Here is a 22,076-nt window from a genome sequence, read left to right as displayed (position 1 = left end):
ACACACACATGCTGCGTGCAAACACACCCACACACACACAGGGGCAGATGTATTAAGCCTGGCAAAGAGATAAAGTGGAAGGTGATAAAGCACCAGCCAATCAGCTCCCAACTGTCATATTTCAAACACAGCTGGTGCTTTATCTCCTTCCACTTTTCCCCACTTTACCTCCAGTTTATCTCTTCACCATGCCCAGGGCAGCCGAGAGGAATGCCGGGCCCCGGTAAAATGCTGGGGGCGTGGCCTACGTGTGTGTGTTGTGGGAACCTCCCACACTTAGGCCACGCCACCAAAATGTTTAGAGGAGGGTGAAAGAAAACTCTAAAAACTGTAATCTCAGAAGCAGCACACACCTACAGCATGTGCTGTGCTGACTGCAGGCTCAGCATGACCTCTCACGCTGTCAGTGAGACACTCATGCTGAGCCTGCTGTCAGCACAGCACATGCTGTAGAAGTGTTTGCTACTGTTGCTACCCGGGAGGGATGGAGGGGAAAGGGAGGGGTCAGACCAGGGCCCCTGCGGGGCCCCTTCAGCAAGCCTGGGCCCGGGTAATTAGTACCCACTCCCCCCTCTCTCGGCTCCCCTGACCATGCCCGGAGGTTGCCCGGAGGTTACAGTTGCCCCCCCACACACACACACACACACACACACACGCACAACACAATAAAACCTTATATAAAATATATATTTATATAGAAATATAGATAGATAACACATATATTTCTCATAACTCAGTCACAGAAGCAATATCATTGGCTTTTAAATAACTGATGTATACTTGCATAGGGACGAGAGGTGCCCCCTTGGGAGCAGGAGTCTGGCGGCAGATGACTCCATTGAGTTCTGCCTCTGCTTAATACATCTGCCCCACAGGCAAGGCGTAACTACCATAGGTGCAAGGGGTGCAGCTGCTATGGGGCCCAGAGCTGAAGGGGGCCCATCTTTACTGTCTAAGTAATATGATTTACATACATTTGTCACAATCAGTTGCTAAATAGGGGGCCCTTACCAACTTTTGCTATGGAGCCTACGGATATGTAGTTACGCCACTGCACAGGGCCTTATTCTGGTCGCTTCGCAGCCAGAATACGTTTGCACAGGGACCGATGGTGGCGCCGTGCGCATTTCTGCGCATGTGCATAAGCAAAGTGTGTCACCCACGCCGCACGCACCCAGGACAATGGGCGGGGGCAGTGAGGGGTGGCGGGCGGCCCCATTAGCCGCGTTCTCACGCTAATGAGGCCATGACATGGGTGCGGGGGGTGGGCAGCTGACAGCTGTCAGCTGCCCGCCCATTTCCTTCCCAGCATGCGCGCATATGTAAGTGACTTAAAAGTCACTTATTTATTTATTACCAGTTTCTTATATAGCGCACACATATTCCGCAGCGCAGTACAGAGAATATTTGAGCATTCACATCAGTCCCTGCCCCAGTGGAGCTCACAATCTATATTCCCTACCACATGTACACACAGACATTCTAGGGTTAATTTTGTTAGGAGCCAATTAACCTACCTGTATATTTTTGGAATGTGGGAGGAAACCGGAGTACCCGGAGGAAACCCACGCATGCACGGGGAGAATATACAAACTCCACAGACCCCATGACTCCAATCGAACCCATGACCTCATGCTGTCCATTACACCATCCATGCTGCCCCTTTTATATGCGTATACCTTCCACATCTTTCTATGGTTACACAGGAACATCCTGCCCTGCGAATGGAACATCCTGCCCTGTGTAACTTCCATTCACTAACCCCTGCGAGGAAGTTGCCCTTGGGAACGGTTGGTCCCCGCCAACCAATCGCAATGAGGGGTTTGGTGGACTCACAAGGCTGTGAATTTGCAACCTAGCGAATCAACCAGAATAATTCCCACACTGCGCACACATATACACACACACACAGACATTGCGCACACACACATGCTGCGTGCAAACACACATATATACACCTACACACTGTGACACACACATACTGCATGCAAGCGCACACTGCGACACACACATATGCACATACACATTGTGACATACACACATGCGACACACACATATGCACATACACACTGTGACACACACGTACACACATGCGACACACACATATGCACACGCGCGCTGTAGTAACTACTTACTGCATCCATTCAGGACAAATTGTTACAGAATCTACATTTGGAAACAAACATTCGCTGTACGGCCGAGTCCAACCCGATTGGTCAGGTCCGAAATTCGGCCCCGTTTTCAATGGTTCAGTCTGCGCAATGCGCGAATATGCGCATGTGCAACCCCCCTGCGCATACACCTTTGGCGAGTATCACACTTGCCAAGGCATTTGCACTGTGAGGAGGCGGGCAGGGGGCGTCAGCAGGAGAATGCCCAGCGCTGGCGTGGCAATGCCTGCGCATCGATGCCTGCGTGGGGCGGGCAGCTGATGACACATGACGTAAATCCGTCACTCTGCCGGCATCTGAAAAGTGAGTATGGAGCACTTTTTGTTGCGACGGCTGAAGAAATCATTTGATGTCACCGTTCGGTCAGTCGGCAGGCAAATTATAGCCGTTTGCTAGTCAAAGAACATACGCAGCCAACATGCATTCGCCAACATAAATCAGAACAGCATACATCCCTGAATCGGGCACACTGATGGCTGGCAGCCCTCAATGTTTTCCGATTTGAGAGTGATGTCTCTGCGTCGAGATCGCAATGGTCGCCAACATCACCCGCTTCTTTCCTAAGTGTGTCCTCCCGATGTGTGTGGTGTTATACCCCCACAGGGACGACAACTGGGCCAGCACACGGTTATTCAGACCCAGCTCCGCCTTCTATTGGGCCAGCGACCGGTAGTCAGACCCAGCTCCGCCTTCCACACCCATCAGTGGGGGGGGGGGGCTTGGTGTTTTGTGTAAACCATTGATAGTCTACAACTAATGGTGTCAACAAAAGGGATTCTCCTATGGTTAAATACCCCCGGCAATGACTGGGAGATGTATAAATGAGATCGCTCTGATATTATTAGGCTTATAGAACCTGTAACAGTGCCCTATAGTCACCCGGGCTATGGCTCATACATAAGATCGACAGGGCTTAGGCCGACACATGAAATACTGTAGGTCAACTGGCCTAAGGTTGACGGGTCCGAAGGTCGACACAAACAGGTCCACAATGGGAAGGTCGACAGTCAAAAGGTCGACATGAGCGTTTACCTTTTTGTGCCGAATGTCGACGTAAGTCGACATGGACACCATATCAGTGTACCGCGCCCCCTCACATGGCTCGCTGCGCTGGGCACACTATTATATTCTACCTCCACGCCCTAGTGGATGGTAGAGTATGAAAAACCGCCTGTTTTTAAAAAACAAATGTCAACCTTCCCATTGTCGACCTGATGCTTGTGTCGACCGAAGGCCTGTCAACCAAAGTAGACCGTGCTAGACACAACGTATGTCACGCTTCATACTGTCACCCCAGGGAGTCATTTTGCTGTATAATTGCAGTTACTAAGCAGGCGCTGCCATGGAACAGGGGACATGATAATGACAGCTCGCCGGAGGCCGGCTTCCAGCCGCGTCCCCATCACTAATTATTGTGTGACAGTGTCAGTATAAGTTATATTACTTTATAGAGGACTTGCCGATCTGTGCAGTGCAAAACAATGTCTGACGTATCCAGCGTTGGCTCTGGGGATCTTATTTGCACTTGGTGTCACGTTGTTTAACTTCTGGTTAAATACAAACTAAAGAGTTGCAGTAAAAAGTATTTATTTATAGATGTGTAAGAGCCGCCGGCTCCGTTCCCCCGTCACCTCTGCGCTACTGGGAACCAGGTGGGATAGATAACGGTCCTGGGGAATTCTGGGATATTACAGTGACAGCTGTTTAGCTCACTGCAGACCGACGGACGGACGGCCTATGGGCATTAGTACACTGTAGTGCTCTGCATTGTAGCCATACTTGCCTACATAGGCATGCGCAGCCCATTTCCTTAGGGGGTGCACCATTGGAGGGGCGTGTTCATCACGCCTACTGGGCGTTCCCATTACACAGTTCGTAGTGATCCATATTCACATTACAAAGCACAAACTGACCCTATTCACATTATACAGGGGTTCGGCAGGCGGTGTTCCACTTGCTAAGCAGCAAAAGATTGCTACTTAGTGAACGATCCTGAATCAGGCCCCTCTCTTCCCCTCACTGCATTCTCACACACAGCTCACTACTCCCTCACAGTATACAGTATGTCACACACACCCTTATTCACTTGTCCCCAGTCTCTGCACGCATTACCTGCAGGCTTCAGCCAGGAGCCAGCCTGCCACAGTTCACTAGGTAGGCTGCAGCTTCACTAGTCCGTCTCCACTACCCCCCCCCTTCCCCCCAGCACAGGACATGTCAGGGGCGTGGCCTAATCACGGACCTCCGTGGCCACGCCCCCTTTAAAAAACTCGTGCTGATGGAGCCCAGCCACTGCAGCCAGGCCAGCGCAGGTACTGCTAGCCAGCCGTGGGGAGGGGGCACTGTCGCTGACAGTCATTAGAGGTGCTGCAATTGTGCGGGGGGTGCCGGTCATTAGGAGGTGCCTGTGCACCCCCTGTGTGCACGCCTATGCTTGCTTACATGACCCTCTCCATGCGGGAGAAATGCTCTGCTCCTGGACTTCCCTGGTAATGTATGATTGCCAGCACCTGTGGTGCAACACCTTTACCTAGCTCCCCACAGGTGATGGCAATCCTACATTATCAGGGAAGTCCAGGAACAGAGCATTTTCTCCCGCATGGAGAGGGTCAGGTAGGCAAGTATGATGTAGCATATTTATAAATGCATACTATAATGGTTAACCACGCCTCTGTGGGACTGGACACGCCCCTATCACTGCACTCCCGCAGTGCGCCAATCCTGTCCCAGTATGACACTGGGGAGATTAACTAGCCCTTATAGAGACATACATTAGGGAGATAAAGTACCAGCCATCCAGTCCCCGACTGTCATTTTTGAAACACAGGGGGTAATTCAGTACCGCACGCTAAGCAGGGGTCATTCGCTCTGCTGTGCAGAATATATATCACACCTATATCTGGGATGCTTTACAGATATCACAAACCTGTGTCTGGGATGCTCTGCAGAATTTATCACACCTGTATCTGGGATGATCTGCAGAATATATATAACACTTGTATCTTGGATGCTCTGCAGAATATATCACACCTGTATTTGAGTTGCTCTGCAGAATATATCCCACTTCTCTCTGGGATGTTCTGCAGATGGGTGTGGTATAGGGTACCGACGTGGGGATCCCGACAGTCATTAGCCCGACGTGGGGATCCCGACTGCCCGGACTCAGACAGCATGGTGAGCGCAACAAAGCCCCTTGCGGGCACGGTGGCTTGCTACGCTCGCCACCTATTCTATTCTCCCTCTATGGGGGTTGTGGACCCCCAAGAAGGAGAGTCAATGTTGGCCATCGGGAACCCGTCTGTCGGAGTTTTGTCGGGACCCCGTCCAGCACCCCTGCAGATATCACACACCTGCGTCACCTTTTGCACCTAGCCTTCACCCTTGTTTCTTTGTGTTATCAGGACAATATTCGATATCACCTTGTCTGGGTCACCACCCCTATTTGCTAGTGACTCCAGAATAAGGGTGCCATGGAGATGGAGAATTTGGCTGACGCAGAAGAAGAATCCCACATGTTGAACGGAAGTGTGCCGGAGAGCCTGAACACGGACAGACTGACGTTGGATGAGGGGTGAGGAAAGACGCAGGGGGGGGGGGGGGAGCGGGGGCACATTATCTGGGAAGAGGTCTGTGTAGTCTCCTGACAGGTTACGTGACCATGCGGAAAGATATTGCTGTAATCCTTTTTCCTTCCATGTCTGTATTTATCCAACCAGAACGCTGCTGAATCCGTTCCCCCTCTCTCCCAACTTCATCCCTGATAAAGACGATACAGTTTATGAGATGATCATGTGTGTTGCGTGTGATTCGTGGCACAGGAGACATGCAAGTTATATGTGATTAGTGACCAATCTATGTTTGTATTGCAGGTATGAGGAGGGGGCCGGCCAAGAGCAGGAGGGGTTTCTGCGCCATGTATCCAGCCAAAAATCCCACTTCACTGATGTGAGTAACCACGATCCCGTAGGTTAGGAATGGGCAGAGCCAGTGTACGACGTAACCATGGCGGCTTATGTGACAGCCTGTGAGATTCAGATGCAGCAGTGGTCTCGTCCGTATTTTTAAAGCGGCAATAATTTAAAGAAGCAAAACTACATTTTAATTGATTTCTGCTTTAAAATTCTCACCGGGATGACGCACATGCCTGCAATTACGTAAGGCCGCGCAAGAACGCAGGATTCTAGGTGTAAGCGATGCGACTGGAAAGAGGCCTATTTACACTTATATCTGCTTAAGGTAAAGTTACGTCAACGCGCCGTCGTTGACCGTAGAGTACACCCCATCGTTTGTCCCCAGTGTGGATGCGTGCACAATTGCATAAACATTCACAGCCTATGAACTAGAGCGATGAACATCGAGGTTAAGAGTTGGACTGTGGATACCCAAACTGGACACGGCAGTAGCGCCACAGGCGCCATGTTTTTGTACATATGAGCTTGCAGCTGACAGCAGATATATGCCGTGAAAACGCATTTCCCATTGTAGACCTGCATTTTGACAACCCCTCCTCGTTGGCATGTCCAATCACTTCCTGTTAATCACTTATCCATGAAATAGTTGGGTATCGCAGCAGGACCTTGGCGTATGCGTTTCCAGCATTGGGTAGTACTGCATGAGTATCAGAAATCATTCGGTTCTGCACCTGCCACATTCAGCGGGCACCTAGTCGCTGCACGTCATCCATGTTGCGAGTGGTGGCAATCACCACACAGAAAGTGCAGTAGAGTTCTCTGCGCAGATGTACATGCATGGATCAGCAAGTTTGCATGAGATGCAGTTGCACACAGTGTACAGTCATTAGCAATGTGCGCGCGGTGTACAGTTATTAGCAATGTGTGCACGGTGTACAGTGATTAGCAATGTGCGCGGTGTACATGGATTAACAATGTGTGCACAGTGTACAGTGATTAGCAATGTGCGCGGTGTACATGGATTAACAATGTGTGCACAGTGTACAGTGATTAGCAATGTGCGCTCGGTGTACAGTGATTAGCAATGTGCGCACAGTGTACAGTGATTAGCAATGTGCGCGGTGTACAGTTATTAGCAATGTGCACGCGGTGTACAGTTATTAGCAATGTGCGCACGGTGTACAGTGATTAGCAATGTGCGCACGGTGTACAGTGATTAGCAATGTGCGCACGGTGTACAGTGTGATTAGCAATGTGCGCACGGTGTACAGTGATTAGCAATGTGCGCACGGTGTACAGTGTAATTAGCAATGTGCGCACGGTGTACAGTGATTAGCAATGTGCACACGGTGTACAGTGATTAGCAATGTGCACACGGTGTACAGTGTAATTAGCAATGTGCGCACGGTGTACAGTGATTAGCAATGTGCGCACGGTGTACAGTGATTAGCAATGTGCGCACGGTGTACAGTGATTAGCAATGTGCACACGGTGTACAGTGTGATTAGCAATGTGCGCACGGTGTACAGTGATTAGCAATGTGCGCACGGTGTACAGTGATTAGCAATGTGCGGACAGTGTAAAGTAATGTGCGCACGGTGTACAGTGATTAGCAATGTGTGCACAGTGTACAGTAAGGTGCGCAAGGTGTACAGTGATTAGCAATGTGCGCAGTGTACAGTGATTAGCAATGTGCGAACAGTGTACAGTAATGTGCGCACGGTGTACAGTGATTAGCAATGTGCGCACAGTGTACAGTGATTAGCAATGTGCGCAGTGTACAGTGATTAGCAATGTGCGCACAGTGTACAGTAATGTGCGCACGGTGTACAGTGATTAGCAATGTGCGCACAGTGTACAGTAAGGTGCGCACGGTGTACAGTGATTAGCAATGTGCGCAGTGTACAGTGATTAGCAATGTGCGAACAGTGTACAGTAATGTGCGCACGGTGTACAGTGATTAGCAATGTGCGCACAGTGTACAGTAATGTGCGCACGGTGGACAGTGATTAGCAATGTGCGCACAGTGTACAGTAATGTGCGCACGGTGGACAGTGATTAGCAATGTGCGCACAGTGTACAGTAATGTGCGCACGGTGTACAGGGATTAGCAATGTGCGCACAGTGTACAGTCATTAGCAATGTGCGCACAGTGTACAGTCATTAGCAATGTGCGCACAGTGTACAGTAATGTGCACCTGGTGTACAGGTATTAGCAATGTGCGCATGGTGTACAGGCATTAGCAACGTGTAAGCGTCCTGTATACTGTACATGTCTATAGAGAAATCCCATCAGCCACCTGATGCTGTTCCCTGCGGATAATGCATGTGCTTCTTCCGACACAGTTTGAAGGGAAAACGTCGTTTGGGATGTCTGTGTTTAACCTGAGCAACGCCATCATGGGCAGCGGGATCCTGGGCCTGGCATATGCAATGTCTAACACAGGCATCATTCTGTTTGTGTGAGTATACTGCATGTCCCCCTCCACCTGCACTTTCCTGGCTCCTCTCCAGACGGCTATCACTTTGGGAAAGTCCTTTCCATGAACAGATTCTGCAAGTGGAATAACCTTCCCCAGCTGCTGCCAGAGAGATTGCAGACTCACATTCCCACAGTCACACACACACACACACATGCACACAGCCTCCCTCTCTCTCTCTATATGTATATATATCTCTTATATATTTAGCCAGATCTGTCACTCATCACCTGTGTGTATAACGCTGGGGGGAGTTACAAGAGTGATTGAGTGATTGACAGCGTTATACACACAAAGTCTAGCCAGATTCTGCCTTAGGATACCGCCCCCGCCCAGCGTTCTACACAAACCTGCCCACCCTAGGGAAAAGACCAGCGTTATACACACCACCACCCCCTTGGAATACACCACCCCCCGCCCAGCCAGGGCTACAGCACCCACCCACCATTATACACCACACCACAGCCAGCCAGGGCCGGCACCACCACTAAAAAGCGTGACCGCCCGCACCGCCCCCCCCTGGAGCAGCGGGTCTGCACGCATCCCCCTCCGGAGCAGCGAGTCTGCCCACACCCCCCACCAGAGCAGCGTGTCTGCCCGCTCCCCCCCCCCCCTCCCTTCAAGTGAATGCGGTGCGGTGACCCTTCAGCTCTTACTGCTGTGGAACTACAAGTACGGTAGTAGCTTTCCTGTTTATTGCAATTTCAGCAAGTTGGTAACAAACAAATGAAAGAGAAATGCTTTAGTATTTATTTAAAGCATTTTTTGTTTACATGGGAATCTTATCTTTATGTAATTAGTATTATTAGTATTTTTATCATTGATAATATCATTATTATTTTATTATATTTATTATTTAGCTTTTAACAAGGGGTCATTCAGACCTTCATTACATCGTTTCCGATGTGTACCGCGGATACGTTACGCCAGCCATCATATCGGCCGGGTACCTCTATAGCCGCCCACTACCCAGCGTCCGCACCCCCCTCCCCCGCACTCCTCCTCCCCCAGCAGCATGTTGCAGCCGGGGATGTCCTTCCAGCTGCAGGGGGGAGGAGGAGATGCCGGGGACGCCACAGAGCCCAGGTGGTGACGCACACCACATTACAGGTATCGCAGGGGGCCTCCGTCACCGCACCGCGATGCCAGCCGCATATGTTAGTACATATGCACTGGCATTGGCTCGGGCGGGCGGGCGGCGATGTATTTTAATACATCCAGCCCATAGACTTTAAGCATATAACAAACATACGTCACACTCAAATATATGTCACAATCAAATATATTTCTACTTTTAATGGGGCGTAGCCCCTTACGACGGTGTGAAGAGATGAATCACCTAGTGTATGTGTGTATATATATATATATATATATATATATATATATATATACACATACACACACACACACACACACACACAGCCTGTCCTCTCTCTATACACACACACACATACACACACACATACATAGCCTGTCCTATATATGTACACATACACACACACACACACACAAACTGACACAGCCTGTCCTCTCTCATAGGGCAAGATCTACTAAGCCTTGAATAGCGATAAAGTGGAGACTGATAAACCTCCAGCCAATAAGCTCTCAGTTGTCATTTTTCAAACACAGCCTGTTACATGGCAGCTAGATGCTGATTGGCTGGATGTGTATCACTCTCCATTTTATCACTTTTTAAGCTTAGTACATCTGGCCCTATGTGCAAAAGGTACCAGATTCAGGGGCGTGTGTCACACACAGGCTGTGCGGGCGTTCCAGCAAGTACGCCCGTATTTTCCGAACAGCAATCATTTATTTATTTTAATGAGGCTGGTTTTTATTGATTTTGCATGAACAAACAAGAAGAAAATAACACAAAACTGGAAAACCTACAAACAAAGAGATGAATATATGACAGCATATATACACAAGCACACATTCTAGTGATGGAATCGGTACATCTGTCAGACCACACTTAAGGCCCCCATACATTAGGACGACTTGTCCTAGGGACAAGTCGGACCCAATTTACCTGCGAGCCGCCCGGCAGCTCCCCGGGAGGCTCACATACAATTTGGCACTTGATGTGCCATTTTTTACATGGGATAAATCGCATGCGATTTATCCCATGTAAAAAAAACCCCGGGGAGCTGCAGGGCGGTGAGGAGTAGTGGGGGCGGGCAGCGGAGGCGGTGGTGGTGGTGGTGGGGGCGGGCAGCGGCGGCCAGCGGTGGTGGGGGCGGGCGGCTGGTGCAGTGAGCGCTGCTGACCTGGCCGGGCAGTGTACTTACACATAGCAGCAGCGGGGACGGGCAGCGCAGTGGCGGCTATGATATTTTTAAAATACTTGTCAAATGACCGGCCGGTCTCTGATTGGCTGAGAGCTCTACGGCCAATCAGAGAGCGGCCGGTCATTTGACAAGTATTTTAAAAATATAATAGCCGCCACTGCGCTGCCCGTCCCCGCTGCTGCTATGTGTAAGTACACTGCCTGGCCAGGTCAGCAGCGCTCACCGCACCCGCCGCCCGCCCCCACCTCCGTCCGGCCAGGTCAGTCAGCAGCACTCGCCGGTGCTCAGGGACCCGCTGCCCCGGTGTCTGCATGCATATGCCTGTCAGGTGGCAGGCATATGCATACAGGGAGGTCGGACGTGATCGTATGTACAGACCGTCCGACCTCCCTGATCCGGTCCGATGCGCACGGGACCGCGCATCGGATCAGATATCACACACCTACGATTTTGGGCCGATTTCACCCGATTATCGGCACAAAGTGCCGAAATCGGATGAAATCGTCCCAAAATCGCATAGTGTATGGGGGCCTTTAGGTCTACAGTCATTAGGTCGACCCCACTAGGTCGACTGGCAGGAAGGTCAACCTGACTTAAGGTCGACATGGGCCAAGGTCGACATGACTTAAGGTCGAATTTGCATAAAGGTCGACATGAGGAAGGTCGACTGGTCATAAGATCGACATGTTTTTTTCACTGTTTTTTTTACCCGAATGTCGACACAGTCGACATGGACACAGTTGGCAATGAGAATCGGACCCCCGCAACGCTCGCTTCGCTCGCAATGCTTCGGGCACGGTGGCTCGCTTCGCTCGCCACAGCTTTAATAACCTCCTCCACCCCCTAGTGGATGGTAGGGCATGAAATACCGCCTGTCGGCACATGTCGGCTCAAAAAACAGTGAAAAACCCATGTCGACCGTATGACCAGTCGACCTTCCTCATGTCGACCTTTATGCAAATTCGACCTTAAGTCATGTCGACCTTGGCCCATGTCGACCTTAAGTCAGGTCGACCTTCCTGCCAGTCGACCTAGTGGGGTCGACCTAATGACTGTAGACCTAAGTTCATTCTAATAGATGACCGCTTCCCCTAGTGATACAGTGGTGTCATAATCACCTTGCAAAGAACAAGCAGAAACAGGGAAACTGCTCCCATGTAGTTACTCCAGGTCACATTCACACACAGAGGCTGACGCAGACGTCGCTACAAACCAGATTGTTCTGTGTTATAATACGATCAGATCCCCCCCAGACTATTATACTTTGGGGCAGATGAATTAAGCCTTAACAAGAGATAAATACAAGGGTGATAAGGAGAGATAAACGTCCAGCCAATCAGCTCCTTACTGACTTTTTCAAACACAGCCTGTAACATGGCAGTTAGCAGGTGATTGGCTGGACGTCTATCTCTCCTTATCACCCTTGCATTTATCTCTTGTTAAGGCTTAATACATCTGCCCCTTTGTTCCTGTTCCTCTCCTGCAGGATCCTCCTACTGTCCATTGCCCTCCTGTCTGCTTACTCCATCCACCTCCTCCTGAAGTGTTCCGGTGTTGTGGGTGAGTGACTGACCCCCCCCCCCCCCCCCCCCCCCATGTCACCTTCCATCGCCTACCGCTCACCCCCTCCTTCTCTTCCTTCTCCCAGGTATACGCGCCTATGAACAGCTCGGACAGCGAGCGTTTGGAGCCGGAGGGAAGATCCTAGCTGCCGTGATTATAACGATGCACAATATCGGTGGTGAGACTTATTCTGCACTCTCTTGTTACTATGGCGCCCCTTACAGGCTGGGGCAGGATTACTGCAGAGCATTCCACATGCTCTGGAGAGCATTGCACAACTTCTAGCAGCTATGTTATGGGTCCGGGGGCCTCACCCGTTCTCTCCTGTGCAGCCAGTGGCACTGCCAGCCTCGGCCCCCGGCAGGGTCTAGTGTTACAGTGTAACTCTATATCACAGCATGCTATTGTGTTTCCCAGTTTGACGGCAGAGAGATATTGTGACACTGGCTTCTCCTGTCTCTTTCAGCAATGTCCAGCTATTTATACATCATCAAGTATGAGCTGCCCGTCGTGATTCAGACCTTTCTGGGGCTCACCGCCAAAACCGAGTAAGATTAGGAGGGTTGTACGCGTGTCTGCGTGTGCAGAGTATACCCGTGTACATGCCAGTGTCTGAGTGTTCTGTTCTCCACAGGGACTGGTACTTAAATGGTAACATCCTCATTGTCATAGTGAGTGTCCTCATCATTCTTCCACTCGCACTCATGAAACATCTGGGTAAGATTCGAATCCAGTGACGGATGTTAGTGTATGGCTGCCGTGTGTTAGTGTATGGCTGGTGGGCGGTCAGTGCCGTGTGTAAGTGTATAGCTGTTGGGCGGTCTGTGCTGTGTGTTAGTGTATGGTTGGTGGGCGGTCTGTGCCGTGTGTTAGTGTATGGCTGGTGGGCGGTCCGTGCCGTGTGTTAGTGTATAGCTGGTGGGCGGTCCGTGCTGTGTGTTAGTGTATGGCTGGTGGGCGGTCTGTGCTGTGTGTTAGTGTATGGCTGGTGGGAGTCTGTGCCGTGTATAGTGTATGGCTGGTGGGTGGTCTGTGCCCTGTGTTAGTGTATGGCTGGTGGGTGGTCTGTGCCGTGTATATTGTATGGCTGGTGGGCAGTCTGTGCCGTGTATATTGTATGGCTGGTGGGCAGTCTGTGCCGTGTATAGTGTATGGCTGGTGGGTGGTCTGTGCCGTGTATAGTGTATGGCTGGTGGGTGGTCTGTGCCATGTATAGTGTATGGCTGGTGGGTGGTCTGTGCCCTGTGTTAGTGTATGGTTGGTGTGTGGTCTGTGCCGTGTGTTAGTGTATGGTTGGTGGGTGGTCTGTGCCGTGTGTTAGTGTATGGCTGGTGGGCGGTCTGTGCCCTGTGTTAGAGTATGGCTGGTGGGTGGTCTGTGCCGTGTATAGTCTATGGCTGGTGGGCGGTCTGTGCCCTGTGTTAGTGTATGGCTGGTGGGCGGTCTGTGCCGTGTGTTAGTGTATGGCTGGTGGGCGGTCTGTGCCCTGTGTTAGTGTATGGCTGGTGGGTGGTCTGTACCCTGTGTTAGAGTATGGCTGGTGGGTGGTCTGTGCCGTATATAGTGTATGGCTGGTGTGTGGTCTGTGCCGTGTGTTAGTGTATGGTTGGTGGGCGGTCTGTGCCGTGTATAGTGTATGGCTGGTGGGTGGTCTGTGCCCTGTGTTAGTGTTTGGTTGGTGTGTGGTCTGTGTCGTGTGTCAGTGTATGGCTGGTGGATGGTCTGTGCCGTGTGTGAGTGTATGGCTGGTGGGCGGTCTGTGCCCTGTGTTAGTGTATGGCTGGTGGGTGGTCTGTGCCCTGTGTTAGTGTATGGCTGGTGGGTGGTCTGTGCCGTGTATAGTGTATGGCTGGTGGGTGGTCTGTGCCGTGTGTTAGTGTATGGTTGGTGTGTGGTCTGTGCCGTGTGTTAGTGTATGGCTGGTGGGTGGTCTGTGCTGTGTATAGTGTATGGCTGGTGGGTGGTCTGTGCCGTGTATAGTGTATGGCTGGTGGGTGGTCTGTGCCCTGTGTTAGTGTATGGCTGGTGGGTGGTCTGTGCCCTGTGTTAGTGTATGGCTGGTGGGTGGTCTGTGCCGTGTATAGCGTATGGCTGGTGGGTGGTCTGTGCCCTGTGTTAGTGTATGGCTGGTGGGTGGTCTGTGCTGTGTGTTAGTGTATGGTTGGTGGGCGGTCTGTGCCCTGTGTTAGTGTATGGCTGGTGGGCGGTCTGTGCCCTGTGTTAGTGTATGGCTGGTGGGCGGTCTGTGCCCTGTGTTAGTGTATGGCTGGTGGGTGGTCTGTGCCCTGTGTTAGTGTATGGCTGGTGGGTGGTCTGTGCCCTGTGTTAGTGTATGGCTGGTGGGTGGTCTGTGCCCAGTGTTAGTGTACAAGTGCATTAGATATGAGGTGTCCTCCCCTAATCTCTCTCTCCCTCTCAGGTTATCTGGGTTACACGAGTGGCTTCTCTCTAAGCTGTATGGTTTTCTTCCTGTGTGCGGTGAGCTACAATCTTTGGCAGTTGTCGGGTTGTTATTGCAAGGGGATTTCTATAGGGGGCAGCATAGAGCAGTTATTGGTTTCTCTATGATTGTCTGGGGCAGATGTATTAAGCCTTAGAGAGAGATTTAGGTGTAAGGGTTAGAGATAAATGAGGTTATTCCCCCCCCCCACCGCAGGTTCGCATGTGGGAACGATGTTTAGCGACTGCGCATGAGCATGTGCAGTCGCTTAGTGCGCGCGGGCACGGTGAACTGCAGTTAGCAGGTGGGGGGTGGCGGCAAGGGGTCATTACCATGGGTGATGCATGCTACCAAGGGAATTCAGGCGGTGGGGTTGGGGGCTGAGCATTCGTCGGGGTGGCGCTTTCTCACTCGCTAGGCAGCCTAGCAAGCTGGTCTGAATTAAGCCACTTATCTCTCTCCGAGGGGTTTATTTGCCTTGGAATGAGGTTACTTCCTCAGTAACTCTCACCCTCTGCTCTGTGCTTGTCCAGGTGATCTACAAGAAAACGGTGATACCATGCCCGCTAAATGGAACATCTACGGAGCACGCTGACAGAGTCTACACCAACGGGTACAACACTACGGAGGATGCCTGCACAGCTAAGCTATTTACCATTAACACGCAGGTACGTTGCTGACCGCCGGCTCATTCCCTTATTTCCAGAGTATTCAGCTCTTTCTGTTCTAAAGTGACATTTGACCTTTTTTCAGACTGCGTATTCCATCCCTATTGTGGCGTTTGCCTTTGTGTGCCATCCCGAGGTTCTGCCTATATACACCGAACTGCGCAGGTATGTGTACGAGTGTACAGCATCAGCGGGGGAGATATACCAAACTTTCACTCAAATGGCTAAGTGCATAAGTTAATGAAAAAAGAATAATCAACACCTCCTGCGCCCTGAACTGCAACCTAAATGCATACTAGGGGATACCAATCCCCACACATCACATGCAGCCAAAAAAGTGTATGCAATCCCCAGGCGCTGTCCACTCTGGCCCTTTGTGTGAGGTCCCTTAAAATTGGTGAGGGATGTTTACATAAAGGTTTCTTTCTAAGTTCTATACATGCTACTGGATCAGCCCAGATCCAGTGGCATGTATTGCAGTTAGAAAGAAACCTATATGTGAACGTCAATCACCAATTTTAGATCAAGGGATGTCACACAAAGGGCCAGAAATAAAGAGGAGGAATTCAAGTGCACGTTTCCCATAACAGCCAATAAGCTTCTACTCCTCAATTTATAGCATATACTTAAATCATACCTAGAATATGATTGGATGATGGGACTGGACTGGCTATTTGGAGTATGCCAGAAGGGTTGATGGCCAGATGGGCTGGATCAGGCATTTGAAGGTGTGGTCAAGCAGCTCCCCCTCCTGGCAGTCTCCTAGAATGCTTAGACTGGATCATTTTGCAAAGCCAAACCCCCATGATTCGCAGTGGTGCCCCATGAGGCGTGAAAACGTCCCACGTCAATTAGTATGGCCAACTTCTACACCCTTCACAAGGCTTGATACATTCCCCCCCCTAGTGCTGTGTTATCTGCTGTGACATAAATGATCTAATGTATTATTCACAGCACTCTATCACCATCCATAATTTGTAATTATGATCCTGGCCCCGGCTGGTTAACCCGCCTCACTGCTTATTGTGTGCCCCTTCTAAATGATGTGTAACGTGCTAATGTTTCTTTTATACATCAAGAGCTACCAAGAAACGGATGCAGAATGTGGCCAATGTGTCCATCTTTGCCATGTTTGTCATGTACCTGATGACCGCTGTGTTCGGGTACCTAACATTCTACGGTAAGTCACGTAGCGTGGAGGACTGGGGGTGGCATACATCAGCCAAACAGAGGGCATGGGAGAGATGGGGAGCGGGAGGTGTTTAGCAGGCTCTAGAGGGGCTGAGATGTGGTTATGACCATTTCTGATGCATCACCATTGCGTTCCTGTTGGGTGACCTGGAACGTGACCTGCTGGGTGGTCTGGAAACTGACAGTTATTTGCAGCCATCCACTAAGCAGGGATTTTTTCAAAATCTGACTCCTAAGGGAGTGAAAGGGGTCCGTGTCGACAAACCGCGCACTAGATGGACACAATATGGCTCTGATTCGGATAATTCAGCTGCAGAACGGTGTAAGATCCAGGGGGCCCAGACGTCTGGTTGAGTGTTGTTACCCTCTCCTTACAGGTGATGTGGAGTCGGAGATGCTACACACATATATCAAAGTGGATCCCTTGGACAAGATCATGCTGTGTGTACGCCTTGCTGTGCTTGTGGCAGTCACGCTCACCGTTCCGGTTGTCTTGTTTCCGGTAAGTGGAGCTCCCGCTGCCCCTTCGACTCTTGTCCGCCTGGTTTTCATGTGTGTCTCATCCTCCTGTCCTGACTCTCTCCGCAGATCCGCAGAGCCATCCAACAGCTCCTCTGCCCAGGTCAGGACTTTCGCTGGTGGCGGCACATTCTTATCGCCGTTTGCCTGCTAATAGTGGTCAATCTGCTGGTCATCTTTATTCCAAACATCAAGGATATTTTTGGTGTCATTGGTAAGAGTGACTTTCTTATTATGTGGAGTCATACTGCGGTAAATTTACTAAGATGGGCATTGCCCGTCTATGTGTGTACACTTTGTGTAGCACAGGCACAGTAGGAGATGCTGGTTGCTACTACAGTGCTACAGCATACAATGCTCTGGTTACTAATTGCGCCTTGTATGAGATTCTGGGTATTTATCGCGTAGTGCACATGATTACAGGTTATACCACACTGGTTGTTACATATTACACTTTCTTATTTGTTACAGGAGCCACGTCAGCCCCAAGTCTGATTTTCATCCTTCCGAGCATATTTTATTTACGAATTGTTCCCAACGAGAAAGAGCCTCTGTCATCTCGTCCCAAGATCCAGGTGAGTAGAACATGTGCTTCCCCGATCTGCTGCCATTGTGGAATATTCATCTGTTGCCTCTCTCTGCCCTCCTCACTGTCTCCTTTCTCCTACAGATATCTAAGCCCTTCAGTCCACTCACATTCCTCCTCGACTCCAGGAGTCCACTCACATCCCTCCTCTACTCCAGGAGTCCACTCACATCCCTCCTCTACTCCAGGAGTCCACTCACATCCCTCCTCTACTCCAGGAGTCCACTCACATCCCTCCTCGGCTCCAGGAGTGACTCACATCCCTCCTCTACTCCAGGAGTCCACTCACATATCTCCTCTACTCCTGGAGTCCACTCATATCCCTCCTCTACTCCTGGAGTCCACTCCCATCCCTGTTCTCCTACAGGAATCCACTCATACCCCTTAGGATTCCACGTACATTGCACCTCTCTTCCAGGTGCCCGCTCACATTTCTCCTCTCGTACAGGTGTCCATTCCCATCCCTCTTCTCCTTCAGGAGTTAACTCCCATTCCTCTTCTCCTTCAGGAGTCCACATCCTCTTCTCCATCAGAAGTCCACTCACATCCCTCTTCTCCATCAGGAGTCCACTCACATCCCTCTTCTCCTTCAGGAGTCCACTCACATCCCTCTTCTCCTTTAGGAGTCCACTCACATCCCTCCTCCTTCAGGTTTCCACTCACATCCCTCCTCTACTTCTGGAGTCCACGCACATCACTCCTCTACTCCAGAAGTCCACTCACATTCTTCCTCTCCCCCAGAAGTCCACTCACATCCCTGTTCTCCTTCAGGAATCCACTCATATACCTCTGGTCCTTCAGGATTCCACTTACATTGCACCTCTCCTCCAGGTGCCCACTCACATTTCTCCTCTCCTACAGGTGTCCACTCACATCCCTCTTCACCTTCATGAGTCCACTCACATCCATCTTCTCCTTCATGAGTCCACTCACATTCCACCTCTCCTCCAGGAGTCCACTCACATCCTTGTTCTCCTTCATGATTCCACTCACATCCTTCTTGTCCTTCAGGATTCCACTTACATCCCTCCTCTCCTCCAGGTGCCCACTCACATTTATCTTCTCCTACAGGTGTCCACTCACATCCCTCTTCTCCTTCAGGAGTCCATTCACATACCTGTTCTCCTTCAGGAGTCCACTCACATCCCTCTTCTCCTTCAGGAGTCCACTCACATCCCTCTTCTCCTTCAGGAGTCCACTCACATCCCTCCTCTTTCAGGTTTCCACTAACATTCCACCTCTCCTACAGGTGTCTACTCACATCCCTCTTCTCCTTCATGAGTCCACTCACATCCTTCTTTTCCTTTAGGTTTCCACTAACATTCCACATCTCCTCCAGGTGCCCACTCACATCCCTCTTCTCCTTCAGGTTTCTACTCTCATTCCACCTCTCCTTCAGGATTCACTGACATTCCAACCTCTCCTGCAGGAGTCCACTCACATACAACCTCTACTACAGGTTTCCTCTCACATTCCACTTTTTCTCCAGATGTCCACTCACATTTCACCTCTCCGCCAGGTGCCCACTCGCATTCCTCTTCTCCTTCAGGATTCCACTCAAATCCATCTTCTCCTTCAGGATTCCATTGACATTCCACCTCTCTTCCAGTCCAATCACATTCCTACTCACCAGTCTTCCAGAAGTCCACTCATACTCTACCTCTCCACCAGGAGTCCACTCATATTCTCTCCTCCAAATCTACTCACATTTCACCTTTACCTCTGATAACCACTCACATTTCATCTCTCATTTAGAAGTACTCACACTTCACCCGCTATAATAAAGACTTACACCATCTCTTTTGTCCTTTTCACAGGCCGCCATCTTCGCCTCTCTGGGCTTCGTGTTCATGATAATGAGTTTGAGCTTCATCATCGTGGACTGGGTAACGATAGGAAAGAGCAACGTTGGAGGACACTAACCTTCTCTTGGCTCCCTCTCCCATGGTTGCGGACATTTGGGCCGGCTCTCCTGAGTCCTGTGTACATTTGATGGACAGGTCCGGCAGCTACATCGAGGCTGATGAAGCAGCCAATACTGACACATGTGACTTCAGGAGTTGCTGACCCTGGGGAGAGAGGAGCCTCCAATCAGGATGTTCTAAGCCATAAGGTGCCCCAAATCTTTATGACCCCAGCTGCTGCAAAACTTCACTACACTCACTATACGTGTTGCCTTCTCCATCCCCGGTGTCTCCGCCATTACAGGACCAGGACATTTATCCTGTACAACAATTCTGGGGACACGGAGCAATTTCACTGAGAGCATTATATCAGGTTCCTCACCTCTGAGGTTCTACCAAAGGTCACAGAATGCCAGTCTCTCTACCTCACCAATCACTGCCTAGCAGGGAGGGGGTATCAGTGCATTGCACTCAGGGGGTTACGTAATCTCTCTAAGAGAGGACACAGCAGCACAGCGTTACAGCGTGCCACGTTACAGTTATTGAGAGTATCTCTACATGATGGAAATCGCCACCTCATTCACAAACATATAACTTGACGTTGATTCCACTCTCTTCTCCTCGCCGGATATGGCCTGACTCTCACTGTACAGGGCTCTAATTTCACAGCCGACAGTCATATGTGTTTTATATCTGCACCCCGATTGTGTGAATAAGATCAGCCTGTTACAAACCTGCAGTCCTACTCCTCACCCCTCTATACCGCAGCAGGTTCCATCCGACAAACCTGTTCAGTCACACCCATCTGTTTGTCCCTCCGTCCTGATCACTGTGAATCCTGCGAGAGAGTAGCCATTGGTGGCCCTCCGCCTCGTGTAATCACGTACCAGGCATGTTACATGTTCGGAGTCCAGCTTGGTTTACACGTGTGGCGAGTAACTAAAAAAAAAGAAAAAAATATTTTAATAAATTTTTAAACAATGTGTTTTTTTTTTCTTTTTTTGCAGCTTATTACATCGTCCGTTGTGTTACCCGATGCAGATATTGACTTGTGTTAGGTGATTATTGATTATTATTCTGTCACCTGGTCCGGAGGACTCACAGACAATGGCCCTTATACTAATTGCCACGCTCCCCTGCAGGTTAGCGCAGGAGAGCAATGGTGAGCGACTGAGCGTAAGCCGTTATGCGTATGTGCAGCCACTTGATGTGAGCCGGAGCGGCGAACTGCTTGTCCCCGTCACAACGCTGGGCTTTTCCAATGTAAATGCGCCCATGACGCGGGTGCGGGGGTTTACAGCTGACGTCAGCTGCCCTTCCGCTTCCCGCACAGGGCGCTCGTATATGGAAGACACCAGAGAGGCGTCTTGGTACTTGTGTAGTTTCACGGCGCCAGCTATCTACGCTCGCCACGCTATCAAAAATCAACTCCATGCCAACATGGATAGGGGAGGTATGAACTATCCATGTTGGCATGGAGTTAAGTTACTTTATTTTACATAGTTTGTGGCGAGCGTACAACCCGGAAGTAGCACGGAGCCGTGAAACTACACAAGTACCGGCGTCTTATATATGCGGGGGCGGCGTTTGGTTGAATTGCGTGCCGCTTTCTTTATTACCAGTTATTTATATAGCGCACACATATTCCGCAGCGCTGTACAAAAAATGTTATTACCAGTTATTATATGGCGCACACATATTCCGCGGCGATGTACAGAGACTATTATTACCATTTATTATATAGCGCACACATATTCCGCAGCACTGTACAGAGAATATTATTACCAGGTATTTATATAGCGCACACATATTCCGCAGCGATGTACAGAGAATGTTATTACCAGTTATTTATATAGCGCACACATATTCTGCAGCGCTTTACAGCGACAATATTTGAACATTCACATCAGTCACCAGCCGAGCTGAAATGATGAATATATATATATAAAAGTATAAATGTATAAATATAAAAGTATATTTGCAGTCTAGCGAGCTGGCACACGCCGCCCGGTGAACGCATGTCCTCCGCGCCGGCCGGATCCCCTCGCTACATTGCAATGTAAATGCTTACAAATCCACTCGCATGTGTCCTAATGATTAGCCATCAAATGGTTTTTCCTCTGTTCGGAGTATAAGACGGAGCCAGGACTTCCTTTTCAGTTGAACGTACCTGTCCGTATTGAGAGTGGCCACTGACGTCATGTGACAAACTCCGCCATAATGGGAATGCAACCGATGACCTCAGCGCTGTGAGGCAGTAACGCTAACCATTACACCGTCCATAATGCATTTATTTTACTCATTTATGGTTACCAGCACTATTATTATTAGTACTAGAATTACCTGAAGCATATA

The 22,076-nt window shown here is 50.1% G+C and overlaps 1 protein-coding gene across 3 annotated transcripts in view; it reads left to right on the top strand.

Moving 5' to 3' along the window:
- The window catches only part of SLC38A5 (solute carrier family 38 member 5), a 44,631-nt gene extending 23,927 nt beyond the window's left edge, over nt 1-20,704 (top strand). For all 3 annotated transcript variants that reach the window (XM_083161367.1, XM_083161366.1, XM_083161365.1), the window contains 15 exons: nt 5,573-5,742; nt 6,041-6,116; nt 8,429-8,544; nt 12,337-12,410; nt 12,499-12,591; nt 12,880-12,961; nt 13,048-13,130; nt 14,833-14,891; nt 15,387-15,521; nt 15,607-15,686; nt 16,601-16,701; nt 17,090-17,214; nt 17,301-17,445; nt 17,703-17,806; nt 19,635-20,704. In XM_083161367.1, the coding sequence (XP_083017493.1) occupies nt 5,642-5,742; nt 6,041-6,116; nt 8,429-8,544; nt 12,337-12,410; nt 12,499-12,591; nt 12,880-12,961; nt 13,048-13,130; nt 14,833-14,891; nt 15,387-15,521; nt 15,607-15,686; nt 16,601-16,701; nt 17,090-17,214; nt 17,301-17,445; nt 17,703-17,806; nt 19,635-19,739 (1,479 nt within the window). In that variant the 5' untranslated portion in view covers nt 5,573-5,641 and the 3' untranslated portion in view covers nt 19,740-20,704. The remainder of the gene's footprint in view (nt 1-5,572; nt 5,743-6,040; nt 6,117-8,428; nt 8,545-12,336; nt 12,411-12,498; nt 12,592-12,879; nt 12,962-13,047; nt 13,131-14,832; nt 14,892-15,386; nt 15,522-15,606; nt 15,687-16,600; nt 16,702-17,089; nt 17,215-17,300; nt 17,446-17,702; nt 17,807-19,634) is intronic.
- Nucleotides 20,705-22,076: the final 1,372 nt, after the last annotated feature.

This window comes from Crinia signifera, chromosome 9 (genome assembly GCF_055691185.1).
Source record: "Crinia signifera chromosome 9, ASM5569118v1, whole genome shotgun sequence".
NCBI classification, from domain to species: domain Eukaryota; kingdom Metazoa; phylum Chordata; class Amphibia; order Anura; family Myobatrachidae; genus Crinia; species Crinia signifera.
The sequence above is the reverse complement of the archived record's forward strand: the minus strand, read 5'-3'. Positions and strand labels throughout refer to the sequence as shown.